This window comes from Nannobrachium achirus, assembly GCF_963921795.1.
Source record: "Nannobrachium achirus genome assembly, chromosome: 22".
Classification (NCBI taxonomy): domain Eukaryota; kingdom Metazoa; phylum Chordata; class Actinopteri; order Myctophiformes; family Myctophidae; genus Nannobrachium; species Nannobrachium achirus.
The window spans coordinates 38,545,197-38,562,408 of record NC_137829.1 but is presented as its reverse complement, the minus strand read 5'-3'; the positions used below and the strand labels follow the sequence as shown (position 1 = coordinate 38,562,408).

The following is a 17,212-nucleotide window of genomic DNA, read 5'->3' as shown; positions in this document are numbered from 1 at the left end:
TCACCTGAAGAAGATGAAAGCATTCTGAAAGAACACCGCCAGACCTGGAGCCACTTCCTTCTCTGCAAAACACATCAAATAACAAAGTAAACGATTATAATAACAAAATATTTTAATGAAATAATTACATTTCAAAAATACAGTTTTGCTATTTTAGCATGACGAAGTATACTTTATGGATTAAAAGGATAGTTCAGCCCTAGCTCTGGTCCATCGCGTCACCTCCCGGTGACGCTCTGACAGACCCGTCGGGAAATGGCTAGACTCCAGTATCTCAGCCCCTCCGAGCACTCAACATCAGTCAAAATAAACAAAACTATTTCACTACTCACCAAACCAAAGGTTGTTTTGCGTTGTTGAAAGTCTATTCTCCGCGGTGGTGAACCCCTCAGCACCCCACCTATTCTGTAAAATACATTATTTTCGGCATGAAATAAAGTGCGTCCAACTCGACCGCCGCTTATTTCCGGGTTGAGAACCATTGTATCTGTGGTGGCCGCTAGGTGGCTCGAGGTGGGTGCGTTTTATTTCATGACAAAAATAATGTATTTTACAGAGTAGGTGGGGTGCTGAGAGGTTTACCACTGCGGAGAATAGACTTTCAACAACGCAAAACTACCTTTGGTTTGGTGAGTAGTGAAATAGTTTAGTTTATTTTGACTGATGTTGAGCGCTCGGAGGGGCTGAGATACTGGAGTCTAGCCATTTCCCGACGGGTCTGTCAGAGCGTCACCGGGAGGTGACGCGATGGACCAGAGCTAGTTCAGCCCCAAAACGACTTGATATTTTTTATCAATTACTCACCCCATTGAGACTTGAATTCATGGATATTTTTGGGTTTTTGTCGAATTCCTAAGCCAGTCATTTGAGGAGACTATTTGTGTCCCCATAGGGGAGAAAATCTGTCTCTTTGTGTCTCCATAGGGAACCACTGCTGGTCATCAATTTAATGGCTTAGAAATGCAACAAAAACTCCTTTAAGTGGTTAATAGACTAATTAATTTAGTTGATAAAAAAAGACTAATTAATTTAGTTGATAAAAAAAATGCACTTCCTAAATGTTTTTGATTAATCTAAATATAGCAATCAACTGAATATTAAGAAGATACGCAGTTGCAGCCCCCCTAACACTTCCAACACATTGCCAGCTGGAGAGAAGGCCAAATAAGAGGAGGAACATTTTCTCAGCAGAGCAGTTAACAGGACATAGATGAGTATTGGCTGCAGAGAAAGGCTTCCTTCCTGGGAGATTGAGAGGCAAAAGCTGAGGTTCAATTTGAAATATTAACTTGATATTGATGGGATCTGACACAACTGCCACCTGATGGGAATATTTCAAGATTAAAGCTCTGTATAGGAACAGTTACATGGATTAAAGCAAAATAAAATCTCATAACTGAAAATGTAACGATGTTGTTTAGGTATGTTAGTTCTAAACCTATGTTCTACATACAGTCAACCAGCTGAAGAAATCACATTTGACATTCTGATACACTTTAATCTTAACTCATACCCTGCCAAAAAAGAAGTTTCTATGATAAAAACGTCTTTAAAACGTCTTTTTCACTATGGACCTCCCTGCCAGACGTCTTCTGAACGTCTTTTAAAAAAAAAAAAAAAAAAAAAACTTTAAATTTTTTGGAACTCCAACAGTGTACTAGGCATGATCGCGATCGCGAAATTGCATGTTTAACCCCCATACCAACCCCATCTTTCAAACATGGCAGCCATGTTTGTTTACATTTGAAGAAAACATAAGGGCTCCTTTCTCCTGAATGCCTGAACGGATTTCCAAGCGGATTTTTTTGTTTGAAAGCTGTGAAAAGCATGCATGCATAGTGCATGATCTGTGCACGAATGTGTGCACCAGCGTGCACACTATTTTTTTAACCCTTTGTTGGCGAACCGGCAATATAAGAGGTCATCCCACTTTAAAGGACCTACACCATGAATTTTCACTTTTTCTATTTTAAAACCTTTTTTTGGGGTCCCACTGGCACCTTCTATCCTCACAAAGTCCTATTTCTGTACATTGTGTCTTTCTCTGGTTTTGGGAAGACAGAGATGAAAAGCTTTCCACGGGTTCTCAGAACAGTGCTGTTCTGAGAGTTGACGCATGTGACGTCACACGCGTTTCCCGTTTTTTTTTCAGAGTCAAAAAAAAAAAAAAAAAATCAAAAAGAATTTTGTTTCAATTTTTTTTTTCAAAAATTTTTTTTTTCAAAAACTGTCAAAAAGTCAAAAAAAAATTAAAAAAAAATTCAAAACTTTTTTTTTTTAATTTTTTTTTCAAAAAACTTTTTTTTTCAAAAACTTTTTTTTTCAAAAAACTTTTTTTTTCAAAAAAACTTTTTTTCAAAAAAAAAATGTTTTCTCTTTTTTTTCAAAAAACTTCTTTTTTTTCTGGAAAAACCCCACTAGATGCGCCCCTGAGCAAACAGAGGCCGTTTTGGTATTGCAGCTGGAGAGCCTCATTATAGTAGAGCTAGAACAAACAAAAAGAATGGTCAGAGTGTTTGTTGAGGGTTAAAACCTGTCTAAGACTCAATTTTGAGCATATATTTATACAAAAAATATAGTTTTAAAAGCATGGTGTAGGCCCTTTAAATATGGCACCGACTGAGTTAATCTATCTATAAATGCGACAAATCTCTGTCTGTTTGTTTGTTTGTTTGTTTGTTTGTAATCCGCGTATCTCGAGAACCGTTCGTCCCACCGGCTTCAGATTCGGCACGCGCGTTCCCCGCCGCCGCGCGGAGTGCAGTGCCGGGCCTCGACCCGACCCGACTCGCGGTTTTCCGAAACCGGCGCGAAACGTTCGGAATCTCCTTATGCGGAGCTGATTGTTGACATCAGGCTGTTCCGGAGGAAATCGGCGCAAGCGCTGAGTCATTGTGACATCACTTCATAAAAGGCTCTGACATCACGTACGCCACATGAGTCAACACAAGTAATCCGCGTATCTCGAGAACCCTTCTTCCCACCGGCACGCGCGTTCTCCAGATATGGGCATAAAGTCTGACATCAGAGTTTTCCGCAACCGGTACTGTGTGTGCAGAGATCTTCATATATGGGCATAAGTGGACAAAGACAAACAGATGGTCAAAACGGGTCCTATGACAACAGGTATATTGGGGTTTGCATTAAAGGCTGGGGCATTCATGGGGTTTGCATTAAAGGGTGGGGCATTCATTCCCTATTTCAAATTCGGCACGTGCGTTCTCCACCGCAGCAGGTAGTGCAGTGCTCGGCCTCGACCCGACCCGATACACGATTTTCTGGAACCAGCACGAAAGGTTCGGATTCTGATGTCTGACATCAGGATTTTCTGGAACTGGCACTGTGTCTGCATAGATCTCCATATATGGGCATAAAATGGATGCAGACAGACAAATACAGATATCTCCATATATGGGCATAAATGGACACAGGCAAACAGATGGTCAAAGATCTCCATATATGGGCATAAAGTGGACGCAGACAGACAGATACAGATATCTCCATATATACAGATATCTCCATATATGGGCATAAATGGACACAGGCAAACAGATGGTCAAAACGGGTCCTATGACAACAGGTATAATGGGGTTTGCATTAAGTTTGTCTCCTCCTCCATCTGTTTGTCTGTGTCCCTTTATTCCCATTATGGAGATCTCTGTATCTGTCTGTGCCTCCGACTGTGTTGCAGACACAGTGCCGTTTCCCCCTTTAATGCAAACCCCATTATACCTGTTGTCATAGGACCCGTTTTGACCATCTGTTTGAAAAAGCGACAGAAATCTCATATATGGGCATAAAATGGACGCAGATAAACATATATCTCCATATATGGCATATATGGGCATACAATGGATGCAGAATCACAAAGATCTCCATATACGGGCATAAAAGGGACACAGACAGACAGATACAGAGATCTCCATATATGGGCATAAAATGGACGCAGATAGACAGATATCTCCATATATGGGCATATATGGGCATAAAATGGACCCAGAACTATAACTGCAGTGATCTCCATATATGGACATAAAATGGACACCGACAGACAGACAGATACAGATATCTCCATATATGGGCATAAATGGACACAGGCAGACAAATGGTCAAAACGGGTCCTATGAAAACAGGTATAATGGGGTTTGCATTAAAGGGCGGGGCATTCATTCCCTATTTACATTGTTCCGAGTTGGCCAGGTCGCCGACTAGACGCTGGGCCGCCCGGCTTCTATTATAACTAATTACCGAAAATGGCTGATCTACAAGCTCACATGATGTTGCAGAGCGACATGTTGTGAGCTTGTAGATCTGCTATTTTCGGTGCGCGATATTGCTTTCATAGAAGACATACTGGCTTCAATGGACTCCAAATGAGAGAGATCAGTCTGACAATGTAATCCATGAATTCATTACAACTCATCTCATCTGCCTGCTGATAAACCAGACTGGCAATGAGAGACCTAGTTTGGCTCTTGATGAGTACTATATCTACAACACCAATCGAACGCTATGCAAGAATAAAGGCAGGACAGATGGACAAAAAAGACAGAGGATGGATTAATTAGCCTAGTTATTGCGTCTGGTAGGCCAACAAAGACTGTATATAAAATGATAGAGTAGAATGAAAGATACAGAACATTTTGTCGAAACTGGGTCAACAAATTAAGCTGACAGCGGGACATCGACTGTGGACGAAAATTGGTCATCGAATGTGCAGTATGGGTGTGCTGTGCCATCGGTAGTAGTGAGGCATCTGCGTGCGTGTTGTCGTTATTTTGGATTAAAAACCACGATTTTCACCGAAAAGCTTATATATATCAGTCTTGACTCACTTGGCACCACGTAACCACCGAACAGAATCCAGATGGAAGCGATGAGAGATCCAAACATCATCATGAAGCCAATGAACAGCCAGAGACGAGCTCCTATTGGAGGGAGACACAGACAGTAATATTTTGATTCAGTTTAGTCATAGTCTTTTGAATAAAATTACATTTCTTTTACCGTACTTGTTTTTTAGTCATCTGAAAGGTTTTAGTGTAGTTTTAGTCAACAAAATATCATAAGATTTTAGTCGACTAAATCTACAAGTGTCAACCAAGTCAACCAAAGAATATATATTTTGGGGGGCCTTGATGTCATCGTATTGGACAATTTTACATTTGCAACACCCGACCGACAAACAAATATAAAAATGACTTGTCTTTTAGTTCTAATGGATTCTCCACTAGTCCCTTCCTAACAGTCTGTTTTTTATTTGTTGACGAAATTGTCAACACATATTTATTCTTAGTTTTTTGTCATCATAGCTTACTTTTTATTTTCGTCTGTGAAAAGGTAGTCGACAAACATTTTTCGTTGACAAAATTAACACTGATTTCAATTCAAACTCTATTTACACACATATTACAACGCCAAAGGTCGACCAAAAGACAAAGACAAACTAAAAAGAGGCTTAACAGAAATATAAAAAGGGATAACAACAGCATTACAGAGTTATACAATTCACACAATCAAACAGTGTGAACAGCCACAATGAAAAAATGTGTCTTCAATAAGGATTTATCGGCTGGGCTTTCTCGGGGGAAAACCTGGTATTCGTTTACAACAGGCCGTTTGATCATCGCTTTGTTTTGGTTCCCCCTGTTTGTTTCCCCAATCCCTATTAAAAGGCTCAAGTAGCCTAGTGTAGTCTTGCCCGTCGCTACGAGTTGGACTAAAAGATGCATATACCAAACGAATTTTCCAAAAGCAAAACTACGCCGCATCAAGGGGTTTATTAGGTAGGTAGGCCCTAAAAGTATGTCCTTGAGTGCAGGGGAATTATTTTGGGTTAAACTGTTTCCGGTTTGATAGTTCCAGCCAAAGTGTAGTCCGTCTAGGACTACAACACGACGCAGAGCGGTTTCGCTTCCGACCGGATCAAACCCCGAAAAGTGAAGGGATTCCAGGCCAGTAGAGATTATCAAGGTTGCTGCTTATGAGCAAATAACCTATAGGAGGTCTGACAGAATGGCTAAATACATGCGTATGTGGGGAAGCTATAATGTATATTGCTAACAGAAATTGAGATGCGGTGTTAGCGCAACATACTGCTATTCTTTTTCCTTATTTTTTTTTTTACCTTGGATATAATGTATTGAATGTGCTAAATACCATATGGCATTGCCTTACTTTAATTTTATTTACTTTATTGTATTGTGTGTATTTTTTGTTTCATCTGTTGTCCATTTGTATGTCTGCTTCTTGTGTTTAATCTTTTTTGTTTATCTAATTTTATCTATTTGTGTAAAATTGAAAACTTAATGAAAATCAAGTCATAAAAACAAGAAGATTTAAAGGCCTCTAGTGAACGAGCAGAGTGAATATGGAGAGGCAAGGTGTTCCAGAGTCTAGAACCTGGTACAGGAACAGTACTAAAACTCACACATTCTAAAACTCTACATGCACACATGTACACACACACACACACCTGTTCTCCCAAGGCAGCCCTCTCCGTATGTGTCTCCTCTCACCTGACCGTTAGACACAGCATTGATCCTGAGCATTAAAAAGAGTTAAGAATTAAAAAAACATCCGAAACATTTAGTTGTTTAACACCTCACGAGAGTCCTCTCGCTGGTGTTACCCACCTATAGTCAACTGGGGTTACCTTACCTACCTATAGTGTTTCCTTTTTTGTTATAATAAAGGACTTGACTTGTTTTGACTAATAATAATTCAGTCCCCTATAGGGCTGCACAATTAATCGTAACTTGTGATTTCACATGCACACAATAACTGAAGGAACTTGGGACAGTTTATCATTATTTAACAGGAGGAGAAAAAGAAAACACTGTCTGTTCAAGCCAATACTGTAAGTATGGTGTGAGATGACTGCTTTACATGAAGAATGCGATGGTGGAGAAGACGCCACAGGTGTGGAAGGCGTGGTTCATCTGGTCCTGGCTGGGGTAGCTGACCGCAGCGTCAATCATGATCCACCAGCCTGTAAAGAACTAACAGACGGTCCAACACGTCAGCTACGGAAACACACGCACACATCCGTTGACACACACACACACAGCACACACCAACACTTGGGCATTCACGAATAGTAATTTTTAGTATTCAAATTATTTGACCTCAAAGTATTCGAATAGTCGAATATTCGACAGTACTGGCCAAACTGTCAAATATTAAGTCAGCAAGAGGCGAACATTGTGAAAATAGCCGATCTACATGCTCACAACGCCTCGCGTATTTATCTGTGGAACCGAGTCACATTAAATGTAATACCTACAATTCCAAGTGCTTGTCAGGGTGGGGGTCCCCAGTTCTGAAATTAGAGCCCGACCGATATATCGGTCAATTCGATATATCGGTCGTTTTGGAGCAATCGGAAGGGTATCGAACATCGGTGAATTATTCCACCGATATCCGATATATTAATTGTCTGTAACGTGTCTGCGGATAGAGCATGAAACCCTGAGTTATATAGGCCTATGTGTGGGCAATACCAGAATTATCCAGCAGAGTGCAGTATAATAGTCCAAGATGCAAGCCAACACTACTGGAGCTGCTGCCTCTCTTGTGTCGTTCACTCACCACATGCACTGTCTAACTCTGATTTTTCATGTTGCGGTGAAGGAAGGTGTGTAGGCCTATGTGAAAATCCACAGAGAAATATAGATGTCTGACTATAGACTATAGAACTTGTGTCGTTTAATTGCTTGGCCATGCATGGTGGCTGTCTGCACTTTGCAGAGCCGCCGTGTGAATCCATGAGCGAATCAAACTTTACGTTTGGATAAAAGACACATATTAATTCATAAACGAGACAAAACACAGCAGAACCCCCAAATTAAAAGAGTATTATTATCCAAACAAGCAATAGAAATTGATAACTGCGACCAAACTCAAAAGTTTGACATGAAAAGCACAAAAAAAAAGCAATAATCTGACCATTTATCCGAGGGGCGAGCAGTCAATTAAATGATCTTAAATGAATAAAAAATGATTTTTACAAAACATCGGTATCGGTGCTCTAGCACTCTCCAACATCGGATATCGGTATCGGTCGGAAAAATGGTATCGGTCGGGCTCTAGTTCAAATATGTTTATTGTGGGGGTCACGGCCTAAAAAAGGTTTGAGAACCCCTGGTATAGAGCATTAACAAATTCATCCAGCCAGGGGCATTGACAACTCATTCTTATGACTTCCTATCTAGCCAAGCTTTATAAACTATATATTTTTTAAAGAGAAAACAATAAAAAAAAAAAAAAAAATAAGCGAATATTCGACTTCGGTGAACAACGTCGAATAGTGACTTTGATATTCGAATATTTGAATATTTGGTGAATGCCCTAACCAACACATATATACGAACACATCCACGCACACTTATATAACGTACACAGTGGTCATCGATGTCCGTACAAGGACAAATGTGACGGTGGTTAAGACTTGTTAGATACAGGTCCATTTGGTTCCATGGGTACACCGTCAGAGTTACATACCACCTTCAAGGAACCACTAACCAGGCCCGGATCAAAGTTAACTTTTGTATTTAGTTTGTCGCCATCCGACCTTCCTAGCCCGAGTTATGAAAGAAAAACAGGCTATTAAAACAGGTTATTTCCAGCATGTGACTCCACTGCGCAACAATACATCAAACCTTACACACACACACACACACACACACACACACACACACACACACACACACACACACACACACACACACACACACACACACACACACACACACACACACACACACACACACACACACACACACACACACACACACACACACACACACAAAGAGAGAAAAGCTGAAAGTGGAGCACTTAAAAAAATAAAACAGCCAAGCGCAATCTGCGCTATATCATACCTCATTTAAGACCTCTGTCTGGGGAAGCAAATAAAATTCCCCATAGCCATCATAACGAAACAACAAGCTGGCAAACAAGTGCAGACGCATTCTGCTGAGATAATGGAGGCCTTTGGAGAGAGCCGTGATTGCTGCCATCCACACGTTTGTTGTTCTGTGAGGGACAATACAATGTGTACATTTCTATACGACTTCAAACGTGCTCCCTGGGTTGGTGTTTGTTTATGATGAAGGCAAATTATAGCTCTTCGGCACTTGAATCGAATGGTAGTTAAAAACTATTGTTAAAGAACGCCTCAGGTGTTTGGTGTGTGAAGAGATCATGATTAGCTGATGGGGATGTGGGCATCATTATGTTTGCTTATCTAGGACAGTGGACAAATAAAATAGCCGATCTTGTAGATCAGCTATTTTCACAATATCTATCTGTGGGAAATGAGTGAATCTAAATGTAATGTCTCAACTCCTACAAGTGCTTATCAGGGCGGGAGGTCCCATGCTTAAATATGATTATTTTGGGGGGTTGCAGCCTAAAAAAGGTTGATAACCACTGGTCTAGGGCATGAGCGCACTGGCTGGTAGTGAGGGGAGTCTGCAGCTGTTGGTGCTGCAAAACAGAAAACGAAACAGTTTGCAGAACGGTGTTCAATTCTGTGCCGTTTCCAATTTCATACATGTATACTTTCTGCTCTCTTCTCCGTTTCCCCCAATCGTATGTAATATGATTCGCGAGCAGGGTTCAGCACAGTCAGCTATTATTGGTAGTCGCCATATTTAGTATGTAGAAGAATGCTACATCAATCTATGCATTTCTGTCTGATTATTATTATTTATTTATTTTAATATTATCTCCAAAATCAAATGTTCTCTGATAAGGGATGTAATAAAGTGTAAAGAAGTGGTTCACAATCTGGGGGTCCCCAGAAAAATGAGTTCAGCATCAGTTTTAACCACATTAAACATAATATACATTGACTATTTGAAACAAGCAACATTTGCAAATGATTTTGAATCATTTTAACAACAGTTAAGTCTTGGCAAAACTATTTTCAGATGGGGTTCGATGCTATTGCATGGCTTGGTTGAATGCTTGAGTCAAGTTGGTCAATCACTGAATTCAGCGGTGTGTTATTTCTGGATAATGACAGATGAACTCAATAACAGACCGCTGTCTAATCAAAGGCTCAGAGCACCTGCTCATATCAATCTGAGCTGCTTGATTTTGTGCCGTATCCAATATGACAGCCATGTAAACTTTTTTTTTTTAAACGTTTGAAGCGAGAAATACCCAATGCAGGAACCTAAAAATGTATTCTATTCGACAAACACTTCCTTTTTTCCCCGAGGCGACCGTGTCCGCCCAGTGCAACACTTATGGAATACCTTCATTACCGTGATCAAGGAAATACTTTGTTTTGTTGTTACTTTTGGGTCAATTTATTAATGTATTTGTTAAGTAGCCGCAGGTTGAAATGAAAAGGTTTGAGAACCACTGGTGTAAAGTAATGCTTCTTTTTCAACATTTGCACACTCACTCCCTTCAGGGTTCCCACACATTTTTACCAATTAATTTCCCAAACTTTTCAGCTCAATAACAGGTCGCTTACTCCTACGCGCAATGCCCAAAGACAGGTAGCGTATGCCAGTGGTTCTCAAACTTTTCAGGCCGTGACCCCCGAAATAATTATGTTTTAACTGGGGACCCGGCACCCTGACGAGCACTAAGAGTTGAGGAATTTTGAATAACACGTTTCTATTGTGAAAATAGCAGGTCTACATGCTCACAACGCCTCGCGTTGCGAGGCGTTTCTGCCTCTATATATATTTGACAATTTGGCCAATGTTTAATTTGTCATTTCAGAGGTATTAACACAATCAATAACCAAAGACAATGCATAGCTATTTTTTCCAGGACCTTCCAGGACCCTTGATCAATTCCTAAACTTGTCCAGTACTGGAATAATATTTTTCTAATTTCAAAATATTTCCAGGAATTTCATGACCGTGGGAACCCTGAAAGTAATGCTTCATTTTCAACATTTGCACACTCACTCCCTTTCTCTCACACACACACTCCCTCTCTCTCTCCCTCCCTCCCTCCCTCTCTCTCTCTCTCCACTGACCAGGACTCCCGAGGAGATGGAGGCCACGGTGTTCCGCCTCTCGCCCCAGTCGATGCATTCACACTCGGGCCAGCGGAAGTTGTCCAGGAAGCCGGCCATCTGCACTCCTCCTGCTCGCGTCTCCTCTTCTCAGAACCTCCTCCACTGGCAGGTGCACCAGCAGCAGCCCTCCTCGTTCCCCTCCTGGTTCCTCCTGCTGTGTCCGTGCGGGACGCTGGAGCGCTCTGGTGACCTCTAGATAGATGCAGGGTTGCCTGGGGGAGTCACTTTATTGTCAGCACCTGTGAAGACAAAAGACATGGGCATATTAACACAACTGCTGCCAAAAAAAAATACCCCTTTGTAGGGCTTCTCCGCCATGCCCGAGGAACACGAAGATTTAATAAGCTTTAATTTAAAAACATTTTTTTATCGAAGCCGAACTAAAATAGGCCGGAACTAATGCTCCGGGATCGGTTTCTACACAGACACATTATATACGCGAACACACGATGCATAGCAGTGTCCGATCGCGCACGATGGGAACTGGATTAGCGCCCGCGTTAACAGGTAGGAGAAGCCAGCAGTGAAAGATATAGAAAAATCTTCGGTTTCCTCAGCTGTAAACAACCAATGAGTTAATTAACAGTTAATTGAACAAACTGATTGAATAAATTAAATTAAAATAAACAATCGCCAGAAGGCAAAGCTCTCGATATACCAAGCAATCTTCGTTCCTACTCTCACCCATGAAGTGTTGGTCATGACCGACAGAATAAGATGGCAGATTTGTGAACGTTTGAAATGAGTTCTCTGATACGGGTAGCCATCCTCTCCCTTAACAGGGTGAGGAGTTCTGTCATCCGTGAGAGACTCTGAGTAAAACCGCTGCTCCTTGACTTGAAACGGAGCGAACTTAATAGGTGGTTCGGCCATCTAGTACAGATGCCCCCAGGTGTCTCCCTAGGGGGGTAGGGCTACTCCTCGCTGCAAGTCCCACTGGGAAGAGACCCTGTGGCAGACGCGACCGCGGTTTTCCCGGTGAACCTAAGCGCAACGGTGCGGGCCGATGGGCAAGGAGGGTCGCGAGCTTATGAGAAACAACTTAAAAATAAGACCTTAAAACCTGGCGAAAACAGTTGTGTGCATTAGTGCTAGATAACGACAAAGGAAATCATTAAATGGAAACATTCAATTGACTTCTGAAAAGCCTACTAGGCTTTAAAACCTGGCGAAAACAGTTGCGTGCATTAGCGCAAGATTAGATGAGGATAAAGGAAATCGTTAAATGGAAAACATTAAATTAACTTCTGAAAAGGCTTCTAAGCCTACACTAACCTACTGGTAAAACTAGTGGAACCGTGATCTTGCCATACAATAACACAGACAATATAAATCCTTATTAGTCTAGTAGTGGCAAGAAGGGGTTATCATCATCATTGCCCCAAATAACTTTTAAATATCTTGCAATTGGCAACGAGACTCTTACGAAATCGGCAAGAGTGCCTCTCAATACATAAAGCTATATAACCTCTCCATCATCGGCAATAATCAGTGGTAGGTACGTATGTTCCCCACGCCAGCTTTGACTTTACGTTGCCCACACTCCCACGCCCCCACCGTTGCGCTTAGGTTCACTGGGAAAACCACGGTCGCGTGGCAGACCAGGGACCAAATGGGGGGGTTGGGGGGGATTGCATCTCCACACTGGCCTGGGAACACCTCGGGATCCCCCAGGAGGAGGTTGCTAATGTTGCTCTGGATGGATGGAATCGATTAAGGAAAAATAAAATAGCAGATCTACAAGCTCAAAACTTGTAGCGTCTAGTGTAGCGCGAGATCAGGGAGGGGCAGAGTATGGAGCCCTGAGGGACTACTCCGGTCAAATATGTCTACTTTAAAGTGAGGCTAAGTGGAGCTGCGCATAAGACATTTTTATCAGCTGATTAAAGTTGTGTCTGCTGTCCCTAGATTCCTGGCTCAATGCTCTGCAGCATGTCAATTGTATCCTAATGTTATTACATTGTACTGTAATACGACATGGCCATGGTGATATAGGCCAGTGGTTCTCAATCTGTGGGTCGGGTCCCCAGAAAGAGAGAAGTGACAATAGGCCTGAACACATTATTACGCAATATTTTATGCTTTACTGCACTGTCTTCACAATATCTATCTGTGGAACGAGTCAAACATGTCGGGTACGATCTACAAGCTCACAACACGGCGCAAAGCGACACGTTGTGAGCTTGTGGATCTGCCGTTTTCATTGTTTGTGTCCCTGGCAAATGTCATTTTTTTTCTTTTGGGTCACAGGCTAAAGGCGTGGGAACCACTGCTCTAAATGGTGTCAGCAATGACAGCGTACAAAATATGTATTGCATGATAAGCCCTTTACTTCTCCTTTTTTTCCCATTTTCAGCAGAAAAAGAGATCTAGTAGGCAGCACTTTTTCTACAGGCGTCTCATTGGGGATGGGGATGGAAATAATGCAACTGCAATGCAAACCTACCGTATGCATGCAGAAATGTTCGTTCACAAATGAAATGAGTGAAAGGTCAGGAAAGGAGGTTGGAGAATGGCGATAGGGGATTATTATACATTAACCCTGGCATGAAAGTGTTATCTTTGTATACATACATACAGTCAGTGGTGCAAAGTAACTAAGTACATTTACTCAAGTACTGTACTTCGGTACAATTGAGGTATTTTTTACTTTACTGGAGTATATCCAATTTCAGTAATTTTACTTCTACTCCACAACATTTCAGAGGCAAATATTGTACTTTTACTCCAATACAATTATTTAGTTAGTGTCACTTTGTAGATTTAGATTATTACAAAACCTACACTAACCACTTCAGGCCTAAATACATATCGCATAGTGAGCTTGTAGATCTGCTATTTTCAAAATATATATATATTTCTATATAGATTTTATACATTAGAAAACTTGTGAAATGGGACATTCTGCACAATGAGTACTTTCTTCTTTTGGTACCTCGAGTACATTTTAATGCCAATACACTTTTACTCAAGTAAATTTTGAATTCAGGAACTTTTACTTGTAAGTTGTAACAGAGTATTTCTGCAACATTGCAGTATGGATTATTTTACTTAGAGTAAACTATTTGAGTAGTTTTTTCCACCACGGACTACTGCATAAAGTACAAGTGCTTACAGCACTGGTATAATAAAACACACTGCAAAATATCTATTCAGATAACAGACTTCTGACTCATTAACAGAATGTAATGATAAGTTATCATTGTGTTATCATTGATAACACACAACAACACTAGCTTACTGCTAGTTAGTTAACAACAGCACCAATGCACCATTGATCGGTAGAAAAGAAAGGAAAAAAACAGCAATGACTAACATGTCCACTCCTGACATTCATTACCAAATAATTACTCTAGATTCATTAAACTAGGGAACATCTGATCAACTAGAACGCAAATGATAGTTTTTAAAGGCTAATGCTAGCAACCGTTAGCTTCAGTAGCATCAACCTTAAGTTCAGACCAAACCAAACGACACCCACGACAGAAAATTACGTCCTAATGTGTACTATTAAACCTCGCAGTCAGAGAGCGACTATCTTCACTCACCTCCACTTCTGATTAAAACACTTTAATAATAATAATAATTACGTTGTCATGTAGTCTCACCTGCATGGGACTGCTTTCACTTTGATCATGAAGCATCAGCTAGTGGTATCAGAACAACACTGGTAGCATGGTGATGTCCTTCACTTCCGGACATCACCATGGCAGGACGTGTTTTTCGCTCACGCTCCGGAACCAAAACACCAAAGGCTTGGTTCATCCCACATTTTCTCCTATTTCTACTATGGATCACGGATTTATGCTATAAATCACCACAGATCCTAACACCAATGGAATACGAGAATCTTTTATGGGAAATGGACAAAACGGACGAAAAACACAGTGAGTTATATCTTCTTGCCAAAACGGTAGCTAAGCACCCGAGCTTTGGATCTCATGTTATTCAATCTTTGCTGGCTGCTAACCGGAACAAAAGAGACAAACCCCTGAATGGTTGTATGAGTCGATCTTTGATCTTCTTATTATTACTACAATCAGGTGATATAGAGTTGAATCCAGGGCCTGTAACTACCAGACAGATGACCCGAAGACTAGCTGCTCTCGCTACTGCAGCTGGATTGACGACGGCAGATCCTTCTTTGTCTGTGATCAGCGAAGCTAACGATGCTAACTTAGCTAGCTCCTCACTGATGAATCCTGAGGGACTAACAACGGGCTACTCCAGATGTCCTGACCAGCCGACCTCCGACGATCACACGGCAGTCGCCTCCGCGGACTCACGGATCGTCGAAGGACCCCCTGGCTCACGGACCCCCGGTGAACCCTCGGCGATCGCCCCCGCATGACTAGCTCAGCACGAGACCAGCATCATCAACGCAAGTCACACAACACCGGACCCCGGCAGCCCCACCGACCCACCCGACCTGCAGACGCACCCGGCGGACCCCTTCATGGACCCGGTGGACCCCCTCATGGACCCAGCACCCCAGAACAGAGTCTACATTAACTCTGCTCCACGCTGGCTAACGGAGAAGGCCAAAGCGCTGTTTTCAACCTGGGTTAAATCGGTGACCACGGGCCCTCACCACCCCATCCCCCAACTTTTCATGGAGACCCCTTTGTCCCTTTGTCCCCCTCTGAAGCCCCCAGAGACTGCAACCAACCCCCCCTCCCCCACCGACGCCGTTGCGAACACTTCCATAGACCTCGCCATGGACTTTGCCAGCCGCTTTGTGAAAAGAGGTATTCATATTATGCACTTAAACATTAACAGTTTGTTTGCTAAATTTGAACAAATCAAGCATATGGTTCACGAAGGTAAGGTCCATTTTCTAACCTTCTCAGAGACCAAACTTGATGACTCTATCACTGACTCTCAGATCGAAATTGACAACTACTCGGTCATCCGAAATGATAGAAACAGATTTGGTGGTGGTGTATGCATGTATGTTCATAACTGTATTAAGTATATCCCCCGCCCTGACCTACAACACAGCTCTTTAGAAACTGTATGGGTGGAAGTGATTCTTAAGAAAGCTAAAAACATACTAATCGGTGCCATCTATAGACCGCCCGACCAAAATGATTTCTATGAGTTACTGGAGGAGAGCCTTGCACCGGTGGACAATGTTGAAAAATACATTATTGGCGATTGGAACACAGACATGCTTCGTAAAGAAGCTCCTCTATTCAAAAAGTTCAATAAGCTATGTAATCAACAGGGTCTCACTCAGCTCATCACCAAGCCAACTAGGGTTACAGATAACTCTCAAACCACCATAGATCTCATTGTAACCACAGACAAATCTAAAGTCTCCGCGAGTGGGACTATTGAATGTGGTGGTCTAAGCGACCATGATATCATTTACTGCACCCGCAAAATACATAAGTCCAAAGCTGACGGCCACAAAACAGTTGAAGCTAGAAACCTCAAAACCTACTCTAGCGAAGCCTTTAACCACAAACTGGAGAAATCTGACTGGTCCCCAGTACTAGCTAGCACTCAGGTCGATGAAGCCTGGCTAGGCTTTAAATCCATTTTCAACACTACCCTGGACGAAGTGGCTCCTTTGCGTAGGGTCAGGGTTAAAGCCCGCTCACAGCCATGGTGGAATTCGGAAATCTGTGAATCAATGAAACTCAGAGACAAAAAATACTCTGAGAAACGCAAATATAATCACAAACTCAAAAAAGGCCCCAATAAACACCTTAAAGCCAAATTAGAAATAGTCAGTTTAGAGGCTAATAAACTGAGAAATCGGACAACCTCCTTAATCCTTTCTGCCAAAAAAAACTACTTGGATGAGAAAGTTGAGGAAAACATCCACAAACCACGAGACCTATGGAAGCTATTTAAAACCCAGCTAGGCTGTGGTGCTAAACTCAGATCCATAGCCAGCAACATATCCATCCAAACTCCCATAACCCTCCTCACGGATAGTCTTGATGTAGCCAAAAATCTCAACATCTACTTCACCTCCATGGCCAAAAATCTGGTCAATAAACTGCCCGCTCCATCTGGGCTGTTTGGTGTTAGGCACATCTTGAAATTCTACAGGAACCTTGGGGTATGCAAAGACAACTTTAAACTTGCCACGGTGTCAACTGATGAAGTGTTTAAAAAACTGCGCACCCTACCTCAATTCAAGGCCGCTGGCCATGA

At 41.9% G+C, this 17,212-nt stretch overlaps 1 protein-coding gene across 2 annotated transcripts in view; it reads right to left on the bottom strand.

Annotated features, from left to right (window-relative positions):
* Window positions 1–14,725, bottom strand: part of LOC308308251 (transmembrane protein 50B) — a 36,121-nt gene extending 21,396 nt beyond the window's left edge. For both annotated transcript variants that reach the window (XR_013963264.1, XM_080753629.1), the window contains exons 1-6: window positions 14,653–14,725; window positions 11,003–11,283; window positions 6,889–7,001; window positions 6,476–6,543; window positions 4,836–4,928; window positions 5–62 (exon numbers count right to left, since the gene is read on the bottom strand). Coding sequence is in view for 1 of the 2 variants with exons in the window: in XM_080753629.1 (XP_080609755.1) it covers window positions 5–62; window positions 4,836–4,928; window positions 6,476–6,543; window positions 6,889–7,001; window positions 11,003–11,101 (431 nt within the window). In the remaining variant the exon portion in view is untranslated. The remainder of the gene's footprint in view (window positions 1–4; window positions 63–4,835; window positions 4,929–6,475; window positions 6,544–6,888; window positions 7,002–11,002; window positions 11,284–14,652) is intronic.
* Between the last annotated feature and the right edge of the window lie 2,487 nt (window positions 14,726–17,212).